At 37.0% G+C, this 23,899-nt stretch overlaps 1 protein-coding gene across 1 annotated transcript in view; it reads left to right on the top strand.

Moving 5' to 3' along the window:
• The first annotated feature begins 7,525 nt into the window (after positions 1 to 7,525).
• Positions 7,526 to 23,899, top strand: part of XIRP2 (xin actin-binding repeat containing 2) — a 45,474-nt gene continuing 29,100 nt past the window's right edge. Inside the window, exon 1 of the mRNA XM_010287640.1 lies at positions 7,526 to 8,026. Within this exon, the coding sequence (XP_010285942.1) occupies positions 7,526 to 8,026 (501 nt within the window). The remainder of the gene's footprint in view (positions 8,027 to 23,899) is intronic.

Below are 23,899 nucleotides of genomic sequence, written 5' to 3'. Positions count from 1 at the left end.
TCTTGACAATAAGAACACATCAGGCTTAACCGAGAGGGCAGTGTAAGCGGCTACTGAAGTTATAAATGAAATTCATTCAGAAACAATATCCTGCATAATTGCATACACTGGAAAACACGTCCTCTGTTAGGGCAATGGCAGCATAACAAATACACTGTGCTTTATGATGAAACTATTCAATGAGGAAGAAGGTGAAAGGAGGGAAAATGCCTCAGTGAGGCAGGAAACTGGCATTTCAATCTTCAAATCTGTTCCCACAGCAAGTTTAATGGAAAGACCTAGAAGAGAGTGAACAAATAATAATCTCCCCACCACCATCTAGAAGGTGCACACCACAAACATTGTCTCTTCCAGTCAGGCAGCCTCAGTAATGAAGCAAATTAAACTAGATGCCTTTGTGCCTAAGGAAACACTTGCCTTAAGGGGTAGCGTGGTGGGATTGCTCTGGTTCTAGAGAAAATCCAGTCACCATTAAATCTTGTTGGAAGCAACACTATGGCATTGTATGGATATGGTAACACTTGTAATTACATTCAGCATAGAGTTGGGGATAGAGTCAAAGTGAAGACAAGTTAGTAGCCCATATATTTATCCACAAGAATGTGGGTAAGTCAGTTCAAAGCTTACAAGAGGAGTCTAGAGGCAAAAACAAAACAAACAAAAAACCCAACCCTTGTTAACATTTCTTACTCATGTTAGTATTTCAAGTTGCATATGAAGAATCAACTTGCTTTTAGATGACATTTTCAATAAAAAGCATCGTGCTTCTATATGAAAGATCATCTTAACAAGTATTCATACTGAATCAACCTGAGATTTTAGATGTACATTCCTAAGTTGCAGTTGCAGTGTGAGCAATATGACTACCCAACATCTAAATAAAATGAAGGAACAGTTTGCTTCAGACAGATTTAAAAGAAAGGATTGCATTTATTTTACAGTTCTCATGGTCACATTTAACAACCAGAACAAGTCAATACAAAGGACAATCTCTTCAACCATTCTGTCCTTATTATAAGGTCTAATCTCCCTCCCTGCTGGGACAGGAAATGAAAACAGTGCACTAGAAGGGCTCCACAAACTGTTCAAAGAAAGATGAGAATATTTAATTTCTTCTTTTTATTGTTGGTTTGGTAAGCTTATATTTCTAGGCACAACATCTATTAAGAAAGAGGTATAAATAAAAATGCAAGTTAAGTTTTATTTCACAGAGCTGCTCTTTACCACGTACCTATATCTCATCCATAAAAGTTGAAATTTATGGGAAGAGAAAGAGAAAAACTAAATAAAACCCACCAGCAACAACAACAGAACAAATTAATGATTTCTATGTGTTTTATTCAGCATTGCTTCATGTATGCTTTTCACTGACTCCAGTGTCAGGATTTTAACTCTGTTTCCAGCAGCTCATCATGTAGGGCTACAAGGACTCTTCAGAGCTGATTTAGCTATGGCTTTTTCTGTTCAGCTATGGGATGTCATGTTCACTTCTTAGAACTCCTACAGGTTAAAAATTACTCATATTATTATCTTCATTGATAATGGTATTTGAAATGTCTTCCTTCCTTCAATTTTTCCGTCTGAAAGCCCCATTACATGTGCTTGCTACTCTGACCTGTAGAACTTGTCATAATCACTCCTTGAAAACTTCTTGCCAAGTTTCTTTCACAAGATTCAGTGATTTCCTACAACCTACTGACCCTCTCGGCACATAACTGAAAACTGAACAGTACAATATGGATGCATCCAAATGCAAATGTAACATCTGAAAAAGAATATTGTGGTTTGCTCTAGCTCAATTTTAACTTCAGGTGCTTCATAAAAGCCATCTGGAAAGATGATGCTTCCTTTCTTTTTCCTGCTTACTCAGCAGCACATCTGAGAAAGTATGAAGAAATGTTTTGTCCTCTCTTCAGAGTTTTAGATGCTATTAGCACTATCACTTTCCAGGAGAAAAACTATTTCTGCTACTATTAGTAATGAGAAATCTCTTCCACTGTCCAGGTGAGAAGTGTAGCCCAAAGAAAAGAGGATGACAGAAGCAACCAGTCAAGCTCAGTTCTTGATGCAGAGGAAAAGAATGTATTTATATGATATACTAAATGCTGTCATCTCCTTCTGATAGTGCTCTTGCAAATCCAGTGAAGACAAAGGACAGACAGAGGTTCCTTGCAGAATACCCTGGCAGCAGGTAGACACAGCCTGCAGTGCTGTTTCAAGTAGAACACAGAAACTGCATTCATAACACTGAAAAAGAAGTAAAGTGGCAGACCAAAGCTTTTCCAGGCTACTTTAAAAGCTGTCAGCAATCCTGAATACTTAAATCTTTTAAATAACAGCTGTTTTTCCAAGTCAGTGTTTGCCAATCCTGAGGCTACAAACCTGTCCCTTGACTAAAGTATCCTAATTCTTGCCTCTAGTCTCTAGTAAGACTTATCTTTGTTAAGGGCTTGGGAAAAGGGCTGTAGTTTTCTGACACATCTAGTAGAAGAGCAGATGAGAGTTATCTGAACTTTCTCAGCAGCTTCTCTTTCAGAATGCTCTTTAATATCATATTTTTTAAAGTAAATTTGATATAAAAATTCAATGCTAGTACAAAGCAACTTGACTTGCTCTGCAGTTATATGTTGAAAATAATTATTATTTCAAAGGTTTAAAAAAGAGAACACATAGTGTACTCTATCTGAAAACTGCATAAGTTGATGTTCATTTGAATAGAGTAAAAAATGGAAAAGAAAAATGTCTCAACAGTTGATATCTCCTCCTCAATTCTTTGCACACTCAAAAGAACCATTCCACTTGGGAGAATAGGTGAATGTGCAAGGAGCATTTGGAGTTCAGAAGGTTTTAGAGCATGCAACTTCCCTTTTAACTTCAGAGCATGCTTTCAGTTGATCTTGTTCTTAAATTTTAAAGATAAAAAAAAAATCCAATCCTAATACTTCAAAACTCTACAACTGTTCCAAAAGGTCCCACTCCCACAGCTCTTTTTCTTCTGCAAAAGAAAGAAGAGATATTTTGCTTAAGTCTCTTTGTGTGGAGGGTGGGTTTGAGGGTTTTTTTGCCTTACTGTTCTTCACAGTAGCAAAATTACATCTTTCTGTAGTATCAGTTATAGTTGAGTGTACTAATGTCAGACTGTCCTCACATACCAGATACAGGATTTTTATTCATTCAACTTCTAGAGATTAATCTAAACAATTTGATTACAGTTTGGGGGGAGGGGGAGGGGAGGGAGAAAAAAGAAAAAGTAACAGCCCTGTAACACAGCAGATGAAAACAGAATGAAAGAGAGAGGAAGAGCTTTGAAAATTCTTCTACCTTTTTTTCCCGTATGATTTATAATATGTACTTTGGTGCATAATGAATCCCTTGAAAAGCAATTATGTTTATTATTTAGAAAACTAGCTGCATTGGAATGTGGTATCATTACGTGGTCTGAATGATACTGAATGTACACAGTACTTTCTTATCCATTTGACTTACGACTTATCAATTGTACTCTTTCTCCAAACCTTTTCTGAGTACTTAAAAGCCAACTATTTTTTACCAGAAGGTCCTTTGTTTCCTGCCAACAAGCACTGAAACAAAAGCTGTTACCTCCAGCCTTTGCCACTGCTAAGCAGTGTAAGGTGAGCACATGCAGTACGGCCAGAGGTATGGCAGAAAGCATACTTTACCTCCATGCCTCACTAAATAATACATTGGCAAGGCAAGCACGTAAGGGATTTGGTGTCTTGTAACTACTATCAGACGTGTGTCTATCAAGCTTCATGTTTGTTAGTCCAATGAATGAATTAGAGAACGTTTAAATTTGTCTTCCTTTAAACAGGCACACAATGACTGCAGCAGAGTCACAACTGGAAAACTTGACTGAGAAGAACACAGCGGTAAGATAAGCTCAGTATAAATATGCAATTTAATATTTTTTTTAATTAGGCTGTGTAGCGTGGGGCCTGATACTGTTCATGTAATAAATGAGAATGAGGGGATAAAAGGAAAAAAAAAATAAGCATGTCTTTCCTCAATTCCCATGAATATGAATAATGCACTTTCTAGCCCTCTTTTATTAGGTGAGAAAACATGTTGATTTTGCTGGTAAGATGCAGGAATTAGTGTTCCAGTGTGATTTACCTCAAAATACTGGAACCTTGTTACATTTGCTAGAAGAGGGGTCTGCCCTAATTTAGAGTTGAAACAACATTTCTTGAAGTTGCGTTATTTAGCTATGCATATTTGTATCAGGATAAAGGTTGGCATGTTAAATGACAGCTCAAATTAATTAATTGCTCAGAATATGACTAGGAATTTGGAAGTGTTTTACATTTTGTAGTAATCAAGAACTATTTTAGCTCTTTTCATACACTTATCTGAGCTCCTTTTGTTAAGAAGTGTCTGAAATGTACATGAAGAAATGTTACAGATACTTGAGGCTCTGGTTACCTGCAGAAGAAACTGCAAGCTTTTCAAGCAATGGTGTCAGAAGTGTCCGCCTAGCTATCATGTGCATGTTTAAAGAGTCCTTATGGGAGAAGAGATTATTTAGTAAAGTGGCCAATGAATATTGATGACTGCTGTAGATCCCTTACAACTGAACTATTTTATTCTATTATTGACTAGATTTAGAGGAGAACTTAGGCAGCTACTGGTCCTCTCTTTCATCCCCCTGCCTCTCTTCCCAGCATTGCCATAAGCTAAAGGGTCAGCTGCTTTTTGTTCAGTAGCCTTCTCTGGATCCTGGGGGTTGTTCTTTAAGTGGTTTGGAAAATGCATTGGGTTGAATGAGATACAGTCTTCATTTGCAATGAGTGGGTTCTTCTCTCGTAATTTGTCCAAAGATGGCCTGTGGATCCTTATGCCAGGGATTCCTGAGAGTGCACGTCAACTGGAACCAGACATCCAGGGTGGGACAGAAGTGGAGCTGTCAGAGGCAAGAGCTGAATGAAATAGCGTGGGGGATCATGGAAAAGACTTATCAAATCCTGTCCTCAAAAGATTTCTGGTTTGGGTTTTTTCTTTGTTTGTTGTTCTTCAATTGAGAAGGAAATCCAGCCTAGTATGTAATGGCAAATGGCAGCTGTTTTCGACTGTCAGGAGAGGACTCACCAGTACAATATGCATAATTATATCATCCCATGGGGATACAACTAAATGAACATACCAACACTATTCACAAATATCTCTACAAATAAACTGTATCAGTTTACTATTTTTACAATTTCTATTTACTTGTTTGCTAGTGAACAAATGAAAGAGTTTACATGTAAGAAACATTTAAGATAGCAAGAATATGATGAAAATGCAAGTACCCATTTTGGAAAAGGAATATACAGCAGAACTGATAATAGTTTTTCTCAAGAGCTCTTTTAATTACTTGCATGAATATATTCACTACCAACTGAATAAATAGTCTGTAAACAGTAGAAGAGGGCTTATCTCATTTACAGGACAGTAAGAAAAATACCATTTCAATGATCCTACTGTGAAGACAGATTTATCAACAACTTCAGGTGTAAAAAAGAAACCCTGAAATTTACTGGATATCTGCAATGCACAAGGCTACAAAATCTACAGGCCTTCCTATAGCTTTTTGCTCAGGAAAATTATACATTTATCAGCATGCAATGAAGAATTATGCTAGGCCTCTTACAAAATCAGTGGGAGAAAGATCCAAAAGATTGCAGAGCAGAAACATGAAAAAAGTAAAACCTGCTGTTTGATTCCAGTGTTTGAATGCTGTACTATCACTGGCCTCATAAAACGCACACATTCATGCAACAGGTTTATAGGCAGCATTCACAAAGACCTCCTTTTGAAGACCTTTATATAGCACTTTAGGTAGTTCCTTCACAAAAATTCCAGCATCAATTTCTGTCAGAACGACTGCTCACTAGCCAACAATTTGTTTGGTACTGCAATCTTCCTCTCTCCAATGAATCACTTAGCCACAGAAGCACACCTGAGTCTCCCAAACCAAGGAAAATGAGAGGGCAATGCTCCCTGCAGAGCTTTAACCTGGTTGATACCTTTATACTATCACATTGATAATTTTTTTAAAGTATGTTGTTCATTTTTATGGGCTCTTATCTGACTGTTATTGAGCAGGGATTTAGTGCAATGGGAAGGAAGGAGGAGGAAGGAGACAAACTCCAGACTTTTTTGGAATGACGGTGCACCACCTACTCTGAAAACCACTGAAACCAACAAAAGAACCCACGAGCAATGAAGCAAAACATAGGAGAAATGTGGATATTGCATAAGCACACTCACCTGAATTAGGAAAAGCGTGCTTCACAGTCTTCAGTCAATCCTTAGATGCAAGCATCAATCAGGAGTATTTCTATCATACAGCTACGAGTTAGGTTGAACATTCTTGCAACTGGTGAATTTAACAGCTGCTCTTCATTTTGGTTTAAAAGTCAGACCCATTTAGTATCTTTGATGGAACCAGACAGCTTAAGAACACCCACATGTAGTAGGGGAAGGAAGGGGAGAGTGTGAGATACAGCTTGCATCAGTCAAGCGGAACTAGCAGGACGTTAGACATAGTCACAACCTACTACTGCCAAAAAGCTAAAGGAGAGACAAGTCTTGGGCCTATTTCTGATTGGAAAGAAGGTGAAAGCTGTAAGCCAAGAAACTCTTTCCTATTCTGTTCAAGGAAGATGCATCTTGAGTTTCCTTTTAAAAATATTCTTGGAGTACACCAAATACCCAGTGCTTCTCCTGTGTTTTTTCCTCCTAAGCAAAACATTGCAGACCACACTAATTCTCACTAATCAAAATTGACCAAAAACCCCCAGTTAGATACATAACAAACTCTTGCTAAGAAAGGAGGGGCTAACAAATGGAGATTTTAACTAGTAATTTGGTCTCAGTTCTTGTTAAGATTTCTTTCTCTTTACCGTTTTAAATGCATTTCTTTCTACTCAAACCCATTTTGAATGAGAGAGGAAAACTTACATTTGAGTATTTGCTACAGGGCAGAAAAACCTCTTGGGAGCTGATTTCAGAAAATGGGTAGCAGATTTCAGCATCTGGTGCAAAATGATAGAATGGCAATTTTCCTTCCCAAGCGTACTGTAAGAAAGATGGAATAAGCCTTTGTGAGAGCACAGTCAACTGATCAGAAAGATCTGGTATCAGCACTTAGTTATTTACCTACCAGAAGAGCTATGGTGCAATTAGAAGCACCGTACTGGGATGTGTTTCCAGACTATCCAAGTACTCTCACAGCTAATGCAGTAGCCCTTTTGTCTCCTGGCTGCACTAAAACACACTCTCACGCTACAATACTGACAGCTGTATCAAATCTACAAGAAACCAGCAGTCACCTGTCACACCTTTCACTGCAGCACACACTGATTACCAGGCACTCATTCATTAGTCCCACTTTGTTTGAAATTCTCCCTAACTGCGTGCTTGCTGCTTTTCCATTCATGATAGACAGCAATTCTGCTGGCAAGCTTAAGAATAAAATATCTGGACACCACCCTTGATTCACTCTTTAACATATTCCTCCTGTATGAACACTCTGAACCCTTTCACTGACTTACTGGATCTGGTCTTACTGGATCTCACTTTCCACTGGGAAGTGGCTTCTGTCCCGGTTGCCAGCTTGTGCCCTCTCCTGTCCTGTGACCTGCAAGGGCTCTCAAGCTGCCCCACAGTGGCCTCTGCCAGCACAGTGCTGCTGGTCTCTGACCCCAGGTACATGTTGCATTGGCAGGGCACGCTGGAGCTGGCAGACTTTCCCCTGCAGAAGGGCTCCGTGGAGCTCCTCAAGCAGAGATGGGAGTCCAGCAGTGCTACAAGACCTGGCCCAACACTCTGGTGCTCGCCAGCCCCGCAGTCCCTGGTGCCGGGTAAGATCAGCTGCAGCAGCACCGCGGAGAAAGTGCCGGCAGACAGCAGGAGGGCAGATGTGTTGAAGGAGGAGACTCTAGGTGGCCCTCAGCAGACCGAGCACTTCCCCATCACTGTGGAGGAGCTGCGGAGCCACTTTGAGGCCCTGGGTGGCAAGAAGGTAAGTGCCTGGGCTGGGCAGTCATCTTGAGGGAATGGAGATGGGCCCCAGGGCTGCAGGGCGGTCTCCCCAGCCTCACACTGCCCCTCTCCCGTACCCCACCAGCGATGGGCAGTGCCAGCCACAGCTCCTTTGGATCAGTATGTTAACACTTAGTGTTCTACAGCTGTTGTGCCAAAACCAGAACAATAGCTTTCCTTATTCCGTAATGGTGTTGGTCTGCATCATTTTAATGGTTGCTGACTGGTGCTATCTGCCAACCTGTCAGGTAAGTTAGTGTGCAACTGTGCTTTTTAGAGGGGGAAGAAGAGAGAAGAATTCCCAAATGAAACTATTTGCAAACACACTAAAACTCTCTGAAGCAATTGCTTCTTTGTAGAACAGCATTGACTCCCTTTCAACTGAGCAACCTGCTGTCACTTCACCCATTGGCTTTCACTAGCATAACATGACAGGTCTGGACAAATTGCAACTTTTATTTGTCATCAGATTTTTGTCTGAGAAATGCCTGTGATTTCTTTGTACCATCTGAGAAGAAGCTAGGCTTGTTTGAAGCTTAAAAAATGCTTCAGAGAAGTATAGGATAATGAAAAGGTTATTAGTAATCTTAATTAGGGCAACTTCATTCAGTTTTGTGCCTGAAAAGTCTTTTACCATGCTTTACCTCTTCTGCATGAAAACTAAAACGTCCCTGCAGGTTTTGGTTGCTGATGGAATATTTTATACCTTCCACACTGTAATTGCTCACGTCTCCTTCAGTTATCAGGTTAAAAAAAATACATAAATAAATAAAAAAAAACCCTTTCAATAATTTTTACCCTGCTTCTCAAGCAAAGATATACTAAAACTTGATGTCACAACTCTGTGTTCTACTGCCTTCTAACCACTGCAGGATAACCCTGCCAGTCCATGTAGTCAGTCATTTACCCATTTAATTTTAATGCCCAGAGTGATTTAAACATGGCTTTCTAGTCCAGAAGCTAGAGTGCAGAAGAATGCATGCTGAACGTGACGTACTTCATACACAAAATCCTGCTATTAAGATATTAGAAAGCTTTTTTATGTGAAAAATAAAATAAAAACTCATGTGATTAATGAAAAATCTTTTCACTGGCTTTAGATATATAACACAAAAAGTAGCAGTTACCAATAAAATAAAGGTTAAAATTTTATGGGACTATCAAGCACTTTAAGGACCACATAAAATAGTCATAGACTGCTGTTAAGTGGCATACTCAAAGGATTTTAAGGTGGAAACCTTCTTGGTTGATCTTAGTCATTCTTAAATAATAGCAAAAGAAACTTTTTTTCCAACTACAAAGTAGTACATTCAGTATTGCAGACATGATCATTCTTAGGAGCAAATTGGTTCTTATTGCAAATAGCTCCTTACTGAGTGAAAAAAAATAAGTTTTTGGACTTAAACAGCATTCTTCACTTGACAGGATTGCAGATCTTTATCTAAGCAATAATTACCAAGAAAATAAAAGAACTTGTTACTCCCAGTCTCAGAACTGTTACACCAAGTAAATATTACTTTGTTAGGGTTTGTTAGCGTGAGGAACAGGCCCTTTTTTCAGAATTCAAGTGGAAAAGCTTTAATTCTGTTATCCTGTTCAGGTAGCTGTCTTAGGAAATAAGCCTTATATTTCCTTTGAGGATTTGTTTCCCCAGCATTGTAAAACATCTTGAGGTTTCCAAGACACAATCAATACGAAAAGTAGAAAAATGGAACCTGCATCATAGAAGACTTTCACAATGTAAGCATTACTTCAACATTTTTACTTAAAAAGAAAAATCTGAAAGTAAGTCTACAAAAAATGTAGACATTCATACCACGGATTTCTGATGCTGAAGGAATATAGATACTTAAACTTAGGCAAACTTTGGCGACACAGACCAAAAGCAGGACCTACAAGGTTTCAAAAATGTGTGAACACCATAGGCATAAGAGTTCTGGGAAAGGACAGATTATTTCAGTAATATGAAAAGTTGGAGCCAAACTGATGCTGGTGCTAACAGTGGCATCAATATCTATGTCCAAGATCTAATTGAACAAAAATTATGTAGAAATTGCTGATTCCTCCACTGGTAACAGTGAATAAGCATGAAAAAATAAAATGATGTGAGATAAACGTGATCCACAGCAGTCTCAGGCTTTCCATGTATAAAGCCTGGACTTTGTATCATGTTTTACATTAATATACTGGAGGTATTTAAACGTGCATATTAAGCATCTGATGCGTATCTGGTTAATGATAAGGACCCTAGATGTTAGAAGTGACAAAGGCATTTATTAATATTGATGAATGTTAAGTATTTTAGTAATTAATATTACACCATGAGGTAAGATACCTGTCATGAAAAACAACAGCAGTTTAATATGCTTTCAGAAGTTATATTTTGACTATAGTTCTATGAAGTCATCAGTGATAAGAGAATATATCACAATGTAATGCAAGGCTATGCAAAGGTTTTAGCGAACTGATTGCTTAAGATTCGATCTCTTTCAGCCATAGTATATTTCCATGGGCAGAGGGAGTGAAGGATGAGGAATGTGCTGATTCATTTTCCGTGCATTTTTGTAGTGGTTTCACCCAGAAGCAATAGAGAAGCTTAGAACAAAGTTAGAAATGGCTATATATAAAGCTAAAGTCAAGGCCATAGAAATCATAGTGAAATTTTTAAAAATTTAACCAAAATGTCTTTTTAGGCTCACTGCCAGCTGTCTATATTATAGTTACCCAATGCATAAATGAACATGCTTATTAGCCTTATGCTCAGAAAAAGATTGCCAACTGTTGTAACCCTGCTTAAATAGACTGTCTCTTACCTGATCTGACTTTCAAGACCAGGGCCCACCTTATTACATTATTCCATAGGAAAAATAGATTTTGTTCTAAGAAGGCAAAATACCACTGATAAAAAAATTCTAAAACTTCGCATTCAGGTTGCATTTCCATTGCAGTGCTGCTATTTGTACACCTACAAAATCAATAGAGACAAATCAGGGCAATTAAATAATGTTAAATGTAACTTCTAAACCATCTGACCAATCGTGTAAAGAACCCTCTGCTGGTTCAAAAGTGAATGACATTATTATAGGCAGCTGCAAATGTATTTAGACTTTTGGCATATTTTTCTTCCTGGTGGCTACATGGTGAACTATGCTCAATTCTAATTATTTGAATGGAATTAACACTTCATATTGCAATAAGAGAATACAAAAAAGCATAAGTAGAGTCAGGGACAAAGTTTAATAATTTTGAAACTAAATCACTTGGTGAAGTCAAATAACTTTTGCCTGAGTTTATTCAAGTGGAACTTGGATGCAGTTCCTTCTTAGGAGTATTAATAAGTTAATAATCAAGTCTGTTGCTGGAGCCTTTTAATGAAAGCCTATAGTATCAGGCCTGTCCATATCTTTCCATTATTTAGAAACTTACATCCCATTCTGATAAAATGAAAAGCATTTTCCCCTTTCCTATAGGAAAAAACAAATTTCTTGGGGAGTAACAATACATTAAAACATCAATTTACTGTACTGACTTATTACTCCCATGAAACAACTCCTTTAGTTTATTAGCACTCAAAGGCATTGGAATGTTAAAGCAACTAAGGCCTATGTTTGTTGGAAAGTGATTATGTATGGTTTTCTTAAAATATGCTAAAGCATCCCAACTGAGAAAGTAATTTCATGCTTACTTTTTAGCGAAACCTATTCAAAGAACTCATTAAAACCATTCATTTAAATAATCTGGTATATGTTCATTATACTGTGTCCTTTGCAGAAAACATATGAACTGCTGCCAGAAAATAAATGAAGGGAACAGATGTTTAATGTAAAAGGTTAGACCTTCATTAAAATTGTTTAAACAAGCAGCATCTTTTTTCCCTTAACACTCACAGAAACATTTATATTAATTTAGCAAAGGCATGTAATGCAGAAATGAACAGAAACGCCACAAAAACTGTAGGTGAGTTTTGTACCCTGTTAGCACTTGCATCATTTGTATTTTTGTTATGGATGAAAGAAAGTCAATAGTGCGGAGTGCATGGGATGGCCAAACAACTACCCTTGCTGAAAAGCTTGATATTGAAGGGAGTGCTGCATGGTCAGCCTTCTGGATTTTGGCTTCAAGTCTTTCTTAGTGCATTCTTTTTGTGACACAATGCATTTTGATTTCATTAACTTTTTTCTAACAGCAACAGATTCCACAACAAGGAAAGGCCACATTGTCTATGGGACTTGAATTGCAGATCATGAAGAACAGGTTTTGGTAAAAATTCATATTCTTTTTTTCCTTAAAGGAAAACTTTTCTTCTGTGCTTTCACTTTCTCAGTAACTATATCAGCTCTTTACAGGTACCTTACAAATCATCTGAAGAAACAATCCTCCTCCCACTTCAGTTATTCTTATTTAACTCATCTCTGAACTGGACTGGCTTTTCACAGTTTGGAAGATGTATTAAATTTTTGCCTTTCAAGAAACTGGACATGTTGACAGAGTTCTCACTGACTCTACGATGTTTTACGCCTGGGAAAGCAGCTGTTCCAATGGTGGGAATGGAGCCTTCCAAAGATTCTTTGTTCACAAACAGTCCCATGAACTACTGCAAGTACAGTGTGTGTATGTGTGTGTACATAGATAGATAGATAGATAGATAGATAGATAGATAGATATATAAAGGTCTTCTATAGAGTACTGCTGTTCCTTCCTGTTTAATCAGTGAATTGGCGGTGATTCACATTCCATCCCTGTGAATAACCTTCAGTTCTGGTGAGCTATTTTCTCTGTGGTAGTTACACCGTTACACTTTTGTTGTATATACACCCAGAAGTAACTATTTTCAGGGGAGTGCATCTGCCTTCCTCAAGGTGTTAGGCAAAACTGGATTTTAAATCAGCACAAACGCTTCGTACTTGTGACAACATTTCAGACCTTCTTCTCCACCATTCCTCTTTACCTAGTTTCTCTAGTGGCCCATGCCACCAGTTTTGTTAGTTGCCTAATTAAGTAACTATGCTTAGGCCAAATATTTGAATGTTTTCCAAATAACAAGTTATAATATTTTCCTTTAACAAAATCTTGAGGACTCTTTTATTCTTCTGCCCTCAATTCAGATTTTTTTGTGCTTTACTTGGAGGTGTGTACAGCAGAGGAAACAATATGTAATAGGATCTCACCTTAAAAGGGTTGAATCATCCACTTCTCACAGCTAGAGATGTTAGTGGTTGAGCTACAGCAATGAGGAAACTTGCTAGGAAAAAAGTAGGACAGATCAGTTGGAAAATTGAAATTTGTGTGTCACCAGTTCCTTATAAGAAATTAAATTTGGATTTAATCTCATTCAAATATAAAGTACTGTTGAGCAGGTTGGTTGCATTTTTATAAGGAACAGGATGGGATGGACTATAGTCATATGCCCTCAACTAAACATTGCAAAGGAAGTCTCCTTTGTGCTGAGATTTAATAGATAGGTTTTTGCTTTGCAGTGTTCTTGTTGCGTACTGCTTATTCAGAATCCACGAAGATTCATCATGTGTTGTGCTGTGGATGAGGGTGGTTTATTTTTAGGATCACTTGTCCTCAACAAATTGCAATGATTTCAGTTGTGAGTCTCATTTTTTTCTGATTATTGTTTGGCTCTATTCCCTATGTTCTTTCTGCCCCCTCTTAAAAAGACCTTTTGCCTGGGTTTTGGCTGTTGTATTTTTAATTTAAAGAGACATTTTTCATCTGTTAAGATGAGTCAAGTCTTTTGTGGAGTAGTTAGCCAACAGAAAAAATGAGTTTGACAGTGCATCAAAGGCTACTTCCCAGGATGACTGACTTCCCGAGGAAGGCAGTATAAAAATCTGAAAGTTCTTTCTGGAACAGTGAAGTATTTAAATAGAAGTATTTAAAAAACACAAAGCACACTTTCTCTACAAGAATAAGTCCAAATTTTTTTTTATGCTGTTGAACACAATCATACTTCTATCATTACACAGTAACAGACAACCCTAAAAAGTTGCATGTATACAGAGCAGTTTAACAGATATTGTGAAAGTCCAGAAAATGAGAAAAGTGCATAGCCAAAAAGACTTTTTAATAATACAGGGCTTCTGACAGTTTTTGAGATATTTGCATGACTTCTACCTGTATCACTGCAGATAAGATGTTGGTTTGCCTTTAGTTCTTTCAGTAAAGGCCAGTGAAGTTAAGGAGAAATATTATTTTATTTCATCGTAACTGAAGTTCTAGAGCTGAGCCTTTAATCTGGAAATTGAGTAAATGGAGGAGAATCTCATTCACTTCAGGAAAACTGCAAGAACTAAAAGCATCAGGTTGAGTTTTTCTTTCAAAGTGCTAATGCTGTAATATAAGGCTATTTGTAGTTATAGAATAGAAGTGTCTATGTATGTTTCTATATGCAACATTGAAAATGGCACTAATGAAAGAACACTAAGGTGTATGGAAAGAAATACAATGTTGCCTCGTTTTGCTCTCCCTTCTTGTTTTTGGGGAGGATTTAGGGGATGGTGACTTTTTTTTCTTTTTTAAATTTTTCACAGTGCACTGTAAGATGTGTTGGCTACAAGAAGGAATTAAATTTGAAAGAACCTGACTAACTTCATTTTTTTAAGCTGTTAATTTTATTCTGAACAGATAGGAGATTTGATATTTGTACTATTTCTTTAGGGCCTAATGTAGCAGAAATTACCTTCTTGTAAATTTAGGATTATGGCAGACTGACTAGTCTTTGGCTCAAGTCTCCAGAAGGCAGAGAAAAGCAGAGAAGCTCTGCCTTCCACATGCAGATGCTATCTCTAATCTGACTTGTAATATTAAATAAGCACACCAAGAGAATAGATAAATGAGGAAAATGTCCCTTGCGGGTTCTTAGGGAAGGCACGCACACACCCAAAAGTCATGAAAGTGTTCTTCTGTAAAGATATGATCGCTTAGAAATGACCCAGAAATTGGAATTAGAAATTAGAAATAATCTTTAACATTTTAAAATCTACAGAGAGAAGTTGCATGTGATGTCCATTGAGTTTTGTACAGTTTGATCTTGAGGGTGAAGAATTGTGCTTTCTGGGTCATCAGAAAAATTACCTCTTCTCTTTCCAGGCACATAAGCCAGTAAATACGTTGCTTTACCCAAGTCTATTTTTGTTGTATGGTTTCCAACCTATTAGCCAGCAGCATCAGAGCTTGATAACCTCTGTGGGAAACTGACCATAAAGCACTTGGAAGGCACAGCTCCTTTCCACAGTCAGTGGCCAGAAAATGATGTTTGGAATAATTTGTTTCATTTCATAACATGTTCTTTAACTTCATCTCCACATTTAGTTTAATCTTATTTTGCAATATTTTATAGACAGTACTTCTTATCCTAAGTAACAACTTCTTAAGTATTTGTCACTTGTGGCAAAAACCAACACATTTTAGAACATATTCACTGTCATTCTGTCTGGTACTTGGAACAATTTACCAGCCTGTAGCATCTTAATCAATTCTTGAAGCATGAAAGTGATGGAGAAAGATAGGAAGTAAATGTCCATTACTAGCATGTTTTGGGAAACAGCACTTGCAGGGAAACAAATCAAGGGGTTAAGTTGATTATGAAAGAAATAAGCTTGTGACCTGTTTCAGAAATCCACAGGTCGTGGTATGCATACCAGCCTGTAGCATCTTAATCAATTCTTGAAGCATGAAAGTGATGGAGAAAGATAGGAAGTAAATGTCCATTACTAGCATGTTTTGGGAAACAGCACTTGCAGGGAAACAAATCAAGGGGTTAAGTTGATTATGAAAGAAATAAGCTTGTGACCTAAGTTTCAGAAATCCACAGGTCATGGTATGCAGGGGAGAGCAGATCCATAAATTAAACAGGACTGAAAGAGACATTAGTTGCTGTTGCAGAGTACAATGGATAATATGTCAAGTCAACAATTTCAAGTTAACAATCAAATAAGCACCTGCACTAAAACACAATTACTGGCTATTTCAACAGGCTATTAAGTATGTAAACTGAAATACCCAATATGTCTATTCCTGTTATCTTTCCTCCAACCTGTATAACATTTGTTATAAAAAAATGCTAACAATTCTGTTATTCTCTGACAGTATCTAGTAGAAAAAAGAAGTAGACTCATCATGTTTTCTGAAGTTGTTTCCCTGAGGTTGAAATAAATGCATCCAAAATAACCATACTCAGGAGTTTCATGCTATTATTCTGGATCTTCATGAAAGCAGAACAATTCCTGGGTTTTCAATGGGAAGTACAGCATAGAATACTTTCCATCTTTATATGTCCAAGGCACAGGTAATACCAGTATATGGTAGACGCCAATGTGGGCCGTTATAGTACAGAAGGTACAAATGACCTGCTAAATACACTTTACGTCAGCTGTCATCCTTCAAGACTCCCTTCAGGGATTTTTCTCACAAACAAGATCTCTCGTGTGTGCTTCTGTTTGTGCTCCTTTAGCTCTGTGTCTTCTCCCTTTTGTCAGCTCTTCTTTTTGCTCAGTTGTCTCTTTCAAAAAAAAGTTCTGTAAAGATGAGATCCGTTTTTAGACATTTGCTGCCTAGCATGTTATCTTAAAGCTGAGCAAACTCTAGGCATTTAGGAAATGGGGAAGAAAAATGAAAAGAAAATACTATTGCCATACATTAACCCTGTTTCTTTTTTCTCTCTGCCATGTCATGGTGCGATGATACGTTTATTTCAACTATAAGACTTGATTAATGAGACTGGAATAGTAGATGTTACTCAGGATTAGGCAATTTGTGAACTTTGTATACCCAGGAGTGCTCAAGCTATGCATTGTCTTTCTCTGAAGCTGTTTATATGAAGTTCTGTCACAGATAATAAATAGCATTGCTGGGCTATGGGTATGAAAATGGTCTAGTGATACTAGTTTCGAGAATCTCTGTAGTTATGTCCACTGCCTCAGAGCCTCCATTATTTATAGCTCATTTTGAATCCTCTGTAGCTACATCTCTTACATAATACCCTCTTTACACACTCATTGTTAATCTTGCATTGTAGAATATCTGCTTCATTTTATCTTATTACTCGTTTTCAAACATCAGCCCAGTATATTACCAAAGAAAATGCTATTTCTTAAAAATATGGAATGCTGATAATACAAAATTTTACTAGCTGTTACAGGTAGTAGTATTGCGGGGAGAAAACTAATTTAAAAATACGCCATAAATATCAGATAAAAAAGCCTTTGCTTAAGATAATTAGTCAAGCCCATACAAACGCTGCATTAAAAAAAAAAAAGCAGTGGTGTAAATCTTAATTTAGCTCACTGAGAAAAAGTTTACAAGGAATTTTAACTTCAGGAGTGCTGTAGACTTCACCAAAAGTTCCCAGCATGTATCTCTCTGGTGACGTGCAGAGCAAACGACGTAGGGCACATCAAGTGAACTTTCTGTATCATTACTGAATAAATGAAAAATTTGGTGCACTTGAACAGATATTGCTTACTGTAGTTTTTAGAAGCAATATCAGAGAGTAAACCATATGTTTAATTTTTTAAGATTAGTATATGTTTAATGGTAATAAACACATTTAAGACTTTAAAATGTGTCAACTAGTTTGAACTCTTACTAAGAGAGCGATCTGCCTCAGTTGCTTGAACAACTGAAGGAAAATGCTTTTTCTGTCCCACTTCTAAAGTGGTATCAGTGGACTCTGGGAACTAGCATGCTCAGTATTACTGGAAAATCATCAAATCTTAGAAGCTAGGCAATATTTTGGAAGGAAACAAAGCGGAGGGTCGAGGGAGAAGATTGGTGTATGTCAAGATGTGCAGCTAAAACAGAGTGCTTGCTAAGTCATTTTAGTCTTATTAAGTCATTTTGCAAGTCATATCCTTCCCCGCTCTCTTAGTGCTTTTGTTTCTGCTGTTATTTTTGTTTTCTGTTCCACACCACAACACACCTCTAATAATAACCAGCTATTTAAAATAATTACAAAAATCATGAAATAACAAATTACTGTGGAAAATGACAACAGAAAGAAAGTAAATATCTGCAGCAATACTAGACACAAAATGATTATGTTAGAAAACACCACTTTCAAAATCAGTATTTTGTTTTGCTTAAAGGCAGAGACACACACTGAGATATCTTAAGAATGTTGAGGTCTAAACTGATATGCCTCTGAATCTAAGTAAACTTCAGCAAGAGAGTGTGCAAAGAAAAGCATATATTGTCAGTGAATTTACAAGAAACAAACAAACAAAAAACCCAAGCCCACACATGCTCTCATGAAACCCCAAATAAATAACATTTTGTTTCCAGTCCCATACCTGCAATTAACAGTAGCGCTAATAAAATAATGGTTCTTAGATTTCCACTGTAAGGGTAAAAACACTGAGAGTTATAAAATTGCATCCCTAAATATGCATTGTAACAGAGAAATGAGATAATAAAGAACAAAAGTATAAACTTAGAGCTGACACAGGAATTTAGTATACAGCAGCGTACCTTTTACAACTGCAGTGCAAACAGGGTACTTAGTTTATTGTGGAAGCTTTAAATAAAACTTCATTGTGCTAAAACACAGTAGGATTATTTACAAAAGGGTTTTTTTTAAAAAATGTTGTGGTAAAACTTTTTTCCAACTACTTTGGAATCATTATATAAATAGAAAGGACAAGCTATCATGTTTGATTGAAATGTTTTGTATATATATGTAAATAGAAAAGTGAAAAAAGCAAGAGGAGATAGAAGAGAAAAGCTACTGTGTTTAATTTTCGCTACGTTTCAAATCTTAATTTGTGCCTCCTATGTGGTAAGATAGCATTTTATGCTGCCACAGGTCATGATTTTGGGAAAAAAACTGAAATTATTCTTGGTTACTAATCACACCAGTTTAGAAAACAGTTTCCATTAATTGAACCAAGTCTGAAGATTGTAGCCTGCTAACGCTGGTTACAAAGCTATGCTGCCTGTACCCTCTCCAGTCTTTTATTGCTGCTCTTTCTAATATATTTTATATTAAACTGTCTCAGATCTGGACATCTTATTCTGCATGTTTTGCTGGTAATGTGTTGCCAGTGATTTATATAGATTTCTAGTACCAACTTAGTATAAATCCTGTTTGATTTGTATGTTATTTTATTTCAATTTGCTTTAAAAAGCTGTAGTAAGATTTCCTTCTGCCAAGTTTTTTAGTTTGCAGTTTTCATAAATTTTATCTTGATTTACTTTTTTACAGATATTGTAGCTGGCCTACTTTAAATGGTGTTACTCAGTCACTGTAGTATCACATGCTTGAAAAAACTCATTAAAACATGTTTAGGCACTGTCAAATCACTTAACTGTGGCCTCAGTTTCCTTATACGCTTCTAAAACACACAACTATTTTTGTCCTCCAGAAATGCCAGTACAGATGGACCATGGCACAGCACTGGTGTAGGAAAGGAAGTTTCTGTAGCTACTGTATATCCTATAGTTGTGTACTTAATCCATTGTCCAGTTGCTGATTTAGCACAAATATTTATTATCATACTGTGAAAACTGCTACAAAGTTTCTAATCGACATAATACAAAGACCTGCATGTAACTGATATGCCTACCATGGGATAGAGTCTGAACAGCCCAATAATATGATGTATGCCAAACGCTGTTAACAATTAAAAGAATTTCCCTTTGTGGCTCAAAGAATTAGGCCATTGCTTTTTAAGTAGTATACCAGAGACCGTGTATCGATTTTACTATGGTGATAAATGTCAAATCAGTGGGAATTTTGGTAACTAAGAGTGAAATCTATAGGCATTTCAAGGCAGAATTTAGGCCGTCAATGCTTTTTCTTAGTGTAGAGCCCCATTCTGATATGTCAATTCTGCAAATAGATCTTTCTCAGGGTGACAACAAGGTCCTTTCAGGGCCTCTGTTCCGTGTATACAGCAGAGTTATTTTATACCCTTCCTCCAAATGAAAATACTGTCTTATTTTAAAACTGTCTGTAGCAGCTGAAAAGGATAAGCATCTCTGGAGCTGGTCTAGGGATAAAATGAATGAGCAGGTTCCGGGCAGCCATAGGGGTTTTTTAAAGCCTCTTGAGAAATTCTGTCTTAGTGAAGTGGCGCATTGCAGAGAATCAAGCGAGAATCGTGGCTTTGTCTCAACAGTTTACTTACTGGCTTCATAGACTTTATGCAGCAGGTGTTATTAGCACTCGTCTGTAATAGTCACTTTAGGGGGGTTGTCATCAATCTTAATAATGCCACCAGCATTCCAGCAGATGGTAGACATGATTCCATGCACTCCCTGCTTCTAAATTGCACCAGAATGGTTTTCCATCATATTTTTAATTACAAATGAGAAATACATCAGAAACAGACTTGTCTCATGCTGGCATTTCCAAAGGCTTTTTTGAGGCAGGCCAGGACTATGTTGCTTTATCTTTTTTCTTTTTTTTTTTTTTTTTTTTAATTTCACTGAGATTGAGTGATTCACAGGAGATATTACCAGCTTGTTCAGCACTGGAATTAACCTCAAATCACTTCTGCATACTCTCCAGCAAAGCAGTCTCTTGTTTTGAATTGGAATTTGAGATGCCAGTTTTTTGTAGGCAATAGCAAATGTTAACAGCCAGTCCAGCAAAGCGCTTAGACATTAAGTATAGCTTGAATTGCTATTGAGAACAATTATTTGAATAGAAACCCTCAAGTATTTAAAGTTACAATCGCCATAAAAATGCATTGATGATCAAGACTTTATGTAACTATTTTTAAAGCAACAGATTTGATTTCTAAATACTTACTCTACTGCTCCATTTGTTTCCTACCTCATCCACCATCCATTTAGGGATTTATTATTTTCTTTTCAACCTACGCTTTTACCCTTTCTCTTCAGGCCTATTCCTTCTACCTCTCTTTGTCATTTCTTAAATAGGCATTCTTTTAGTGGAGACCGTAAATAAAATGAAAGTTAGGTGGTAGCTACCTTTCCTTTACATAGCGCATGTAACAAAAGTAGTTAAGACATGATGGTATGGGGATGAGTACATTATTTCAATACACTTAAAAGATGTCCTTTAAAAAAAGATTCAATACTTTGTGGTAGCTACCTTTCCTTTACATAGCGCATGTAACAAAAGTAGTTAAGACATGATGGTATGGGGATGAGTGCATTATTTCAATACACTTAAAGATGTCCTTTAAAAAAAGATTAAATACTTTGAACATTAATAGTAGCTTTTGGCAATCTATTTAATATACCGACTGCAAATTCCTCTTCCAATCCCAGGCAGTTCAAGGTATGCCGAAAAGTTAGTGGTAATTTGGTAAATAGTTTTCCTCTATTTAAAACTTTATGTGTTCTGGCTTACTGACTTTCAGATTAGTGCAGGACTGGATAGCAAGTGGAAAATCCGCTATCTAAATGAAGCATAGTCATTCAGTAGGCCACTGAAATTGGAATCTTTATTGTTGGTATTTCTAAATGTAATGACTGCATATTCCTTGAAATTAGGCACTCCAGTGCTTTACTCCTTTCATCATGTCTAGAGTATGAGATCAGAACATAAAAATAGCTTCTTGTGTCAGCTTTTTCTGAGAAGCCCATTCAAAAATAGAATTTCATATCAGAGCCAGTATGTAAAACTGAAGCAACTACATGATAGAAAGTTACTTAAATATAGACAGATTTCAACAAATTATGTAATGGAATAAATGCTTTTAAACAGGGTGCTCCAACTACAGTCTATGTCCAAATTGAATAACTGCTCCCAGCAAGAATAGACATATAGTTACAAAAGCTTGACATGAATTGAACCCTGCATTAATCAGATAGAAGAAAAAATTCTTCTTTTAGTTTTCATTTGGAAACTTTTGCAGGAGTTGCATATATTAGCCTCTAATTAGGCATTTCTTGGCACTACCTTGGTGCTGTTTCAGTAAGTGGCATTTATGTTAATTCTATCCTTATTAAGCAGATGTCTTTGCCATTCACTGTCATTAGGTTATCTGGGTAGATACCCCAATAAAACAGTAAGCAAATTAAATTTATCTCAATTAAAAGGAGTTTATGGTAATCATAACACCTTCTAATAATTTTTTCACAGTAGGAAATATCATTTTCTGAGAATAAACCTGAGCTCTAGCATGCCAGCTAGAGCAATAGTGCAAGAAAATCATCCTTCAGAAGCCCCGCTAAGGCAGGGATGCTGTTTGCAGAACGGGGCTAGGGCATCTGGAGACTGTCATGTGATAGAGAAAGGGATGGAACAAGGAGAGAATGCACGCGGTCATAGAATTGGTTTGTTTAGGACAAAAAATTCTGCACAGTGCTAAGCATGCAATTCCTCTGCCCCAGACCATCATCACCGTATATCAGAACAGCACCACCCTCACAGAGACCATTAAATGGACCATTCACCTACATAGGGACTCACTATATGAGGGACTTAAAGAATATGGATAACTGTGGAACATTGTGGTAAAAGCTAAAACTAGCTATGAAAATAAAGAGAACTTAACTAGAAACAACTAAAAGAGAATTAATGTATTTAAAATTATAGATCCACTACAGTGTAAGTATATTTTGTGGACAAATATATTAGCAGTCCCCCAAAATGTCTGTGTAATCACAGAATCACTAAGGTTGGAAAGGACCTTCAAGATCATCAAGTCCAACCATTAATCCAGCGCCACCGTGTCCCCTAAACCATGTCCTGAAGCGCCCCATCCACACGTTTTTTGAACACTTCCAGAGATGGTGACTCCACCACCTCCCTGGGCAGCCTGTGCCAATGCTTGACCACTCTTTCAGTAAAGACATTTTTCCTAATATCCAATCTAAACCTCCCCTAGTGCAACTTCAGGCCATTTCCTCTCATCCTATCAGTAGTTACTTGGGAGAAGAGGCCAACACCCACCTCACCACAACCCCCTTTCAGGTAGTTGTAAAGAGTGATAAGGTCTCCCCTCAGCCTCCTCTTCTCCAGACTGAACAACCCCAGTTCCCTCAGCCGCTCCTCATAAGACTTGTGCTCCAGCCCCCTCACCAGCTTCATTGCCCTTCTCTGGACACGATCCAGCACCTCAATGTCCTTCTTGTAGTGAGGGGCCCAAAACTGAACACAGTATTTGAGATGGGGCCTCACCAGTGCCGAGTACAGGGATTATATAATAATCCCTGTAATTGTAGAGTTAATAAAGTATATATATAATTAATCCCTGTAATTATAGAGTTAATAAAGTATATATAAAGTAATTATAGAGGAAAATATAGTTATACTTTTTTGGGTACATTATTACAGGCAGCAGTACATGGAAATCAAAAGACAAATTAACAAAGAGATTTGGAACAATAAACACCAGTCTCAAACTACTTAATATGAAGCTACAGTAAATTGTATTCAGTTGCCTATAACAAAATGCTTCACGGGACTAGGATGACAAATTAATACCATGGCATAAAACTGAAAAGAGTATTCCTAGAATTGGTAATTGACACTGTTTACTGAAATCTTCAAATTACAAAAATATCGAATAAAAAACCCACTGCAGTCTTGAAAAATGGGAATAATGCTTAGTACAAAACAAAACCTGAGTGTTAGACAAGTTTGCAGGTAGAAAAATCAAACACTAAGACAAACAGTAATATTTTATGTCTAAGCAATTTGTAAGTATTATCCCAGATTTCCAGTTTTATCTGACACATATACTTTTCTGAACACAAGAAAATAAACTGAATGAAAATACCTTCTGCCGTAATGGCCAACATCTCAGAAATCTCTCCACAAAAGAATTTACATTAAAATCTCCTAAGTATGGCCAATATTCCTGTAATTGATATTAAAAATTGTCAAAAAATGTACACTAATTTTTTTAATCCTATTAAAATAAATGTC

Source organism: Phaethon lepturus, unplaced genomic scaffold (assembly GCF_000687285.1).
Source record: "Phaethon lepturus isolate BGI_N335 unplaced genomic scaffold, ASM68728v1 scaffold6435, whole genome shotgun sequence".
Taxonomy (NCBI): Eukaryota; Metazoa; Chordata; class Aves; order Phaethontiformes; family Phaethontidae; genus Phaethon; species Phaethon lepturus.
The sequence above is the reverse complement of the archived record's forward strand: the minus strand, read 5'-3'. Positions and strand labels throughout refer to the sequence as shown.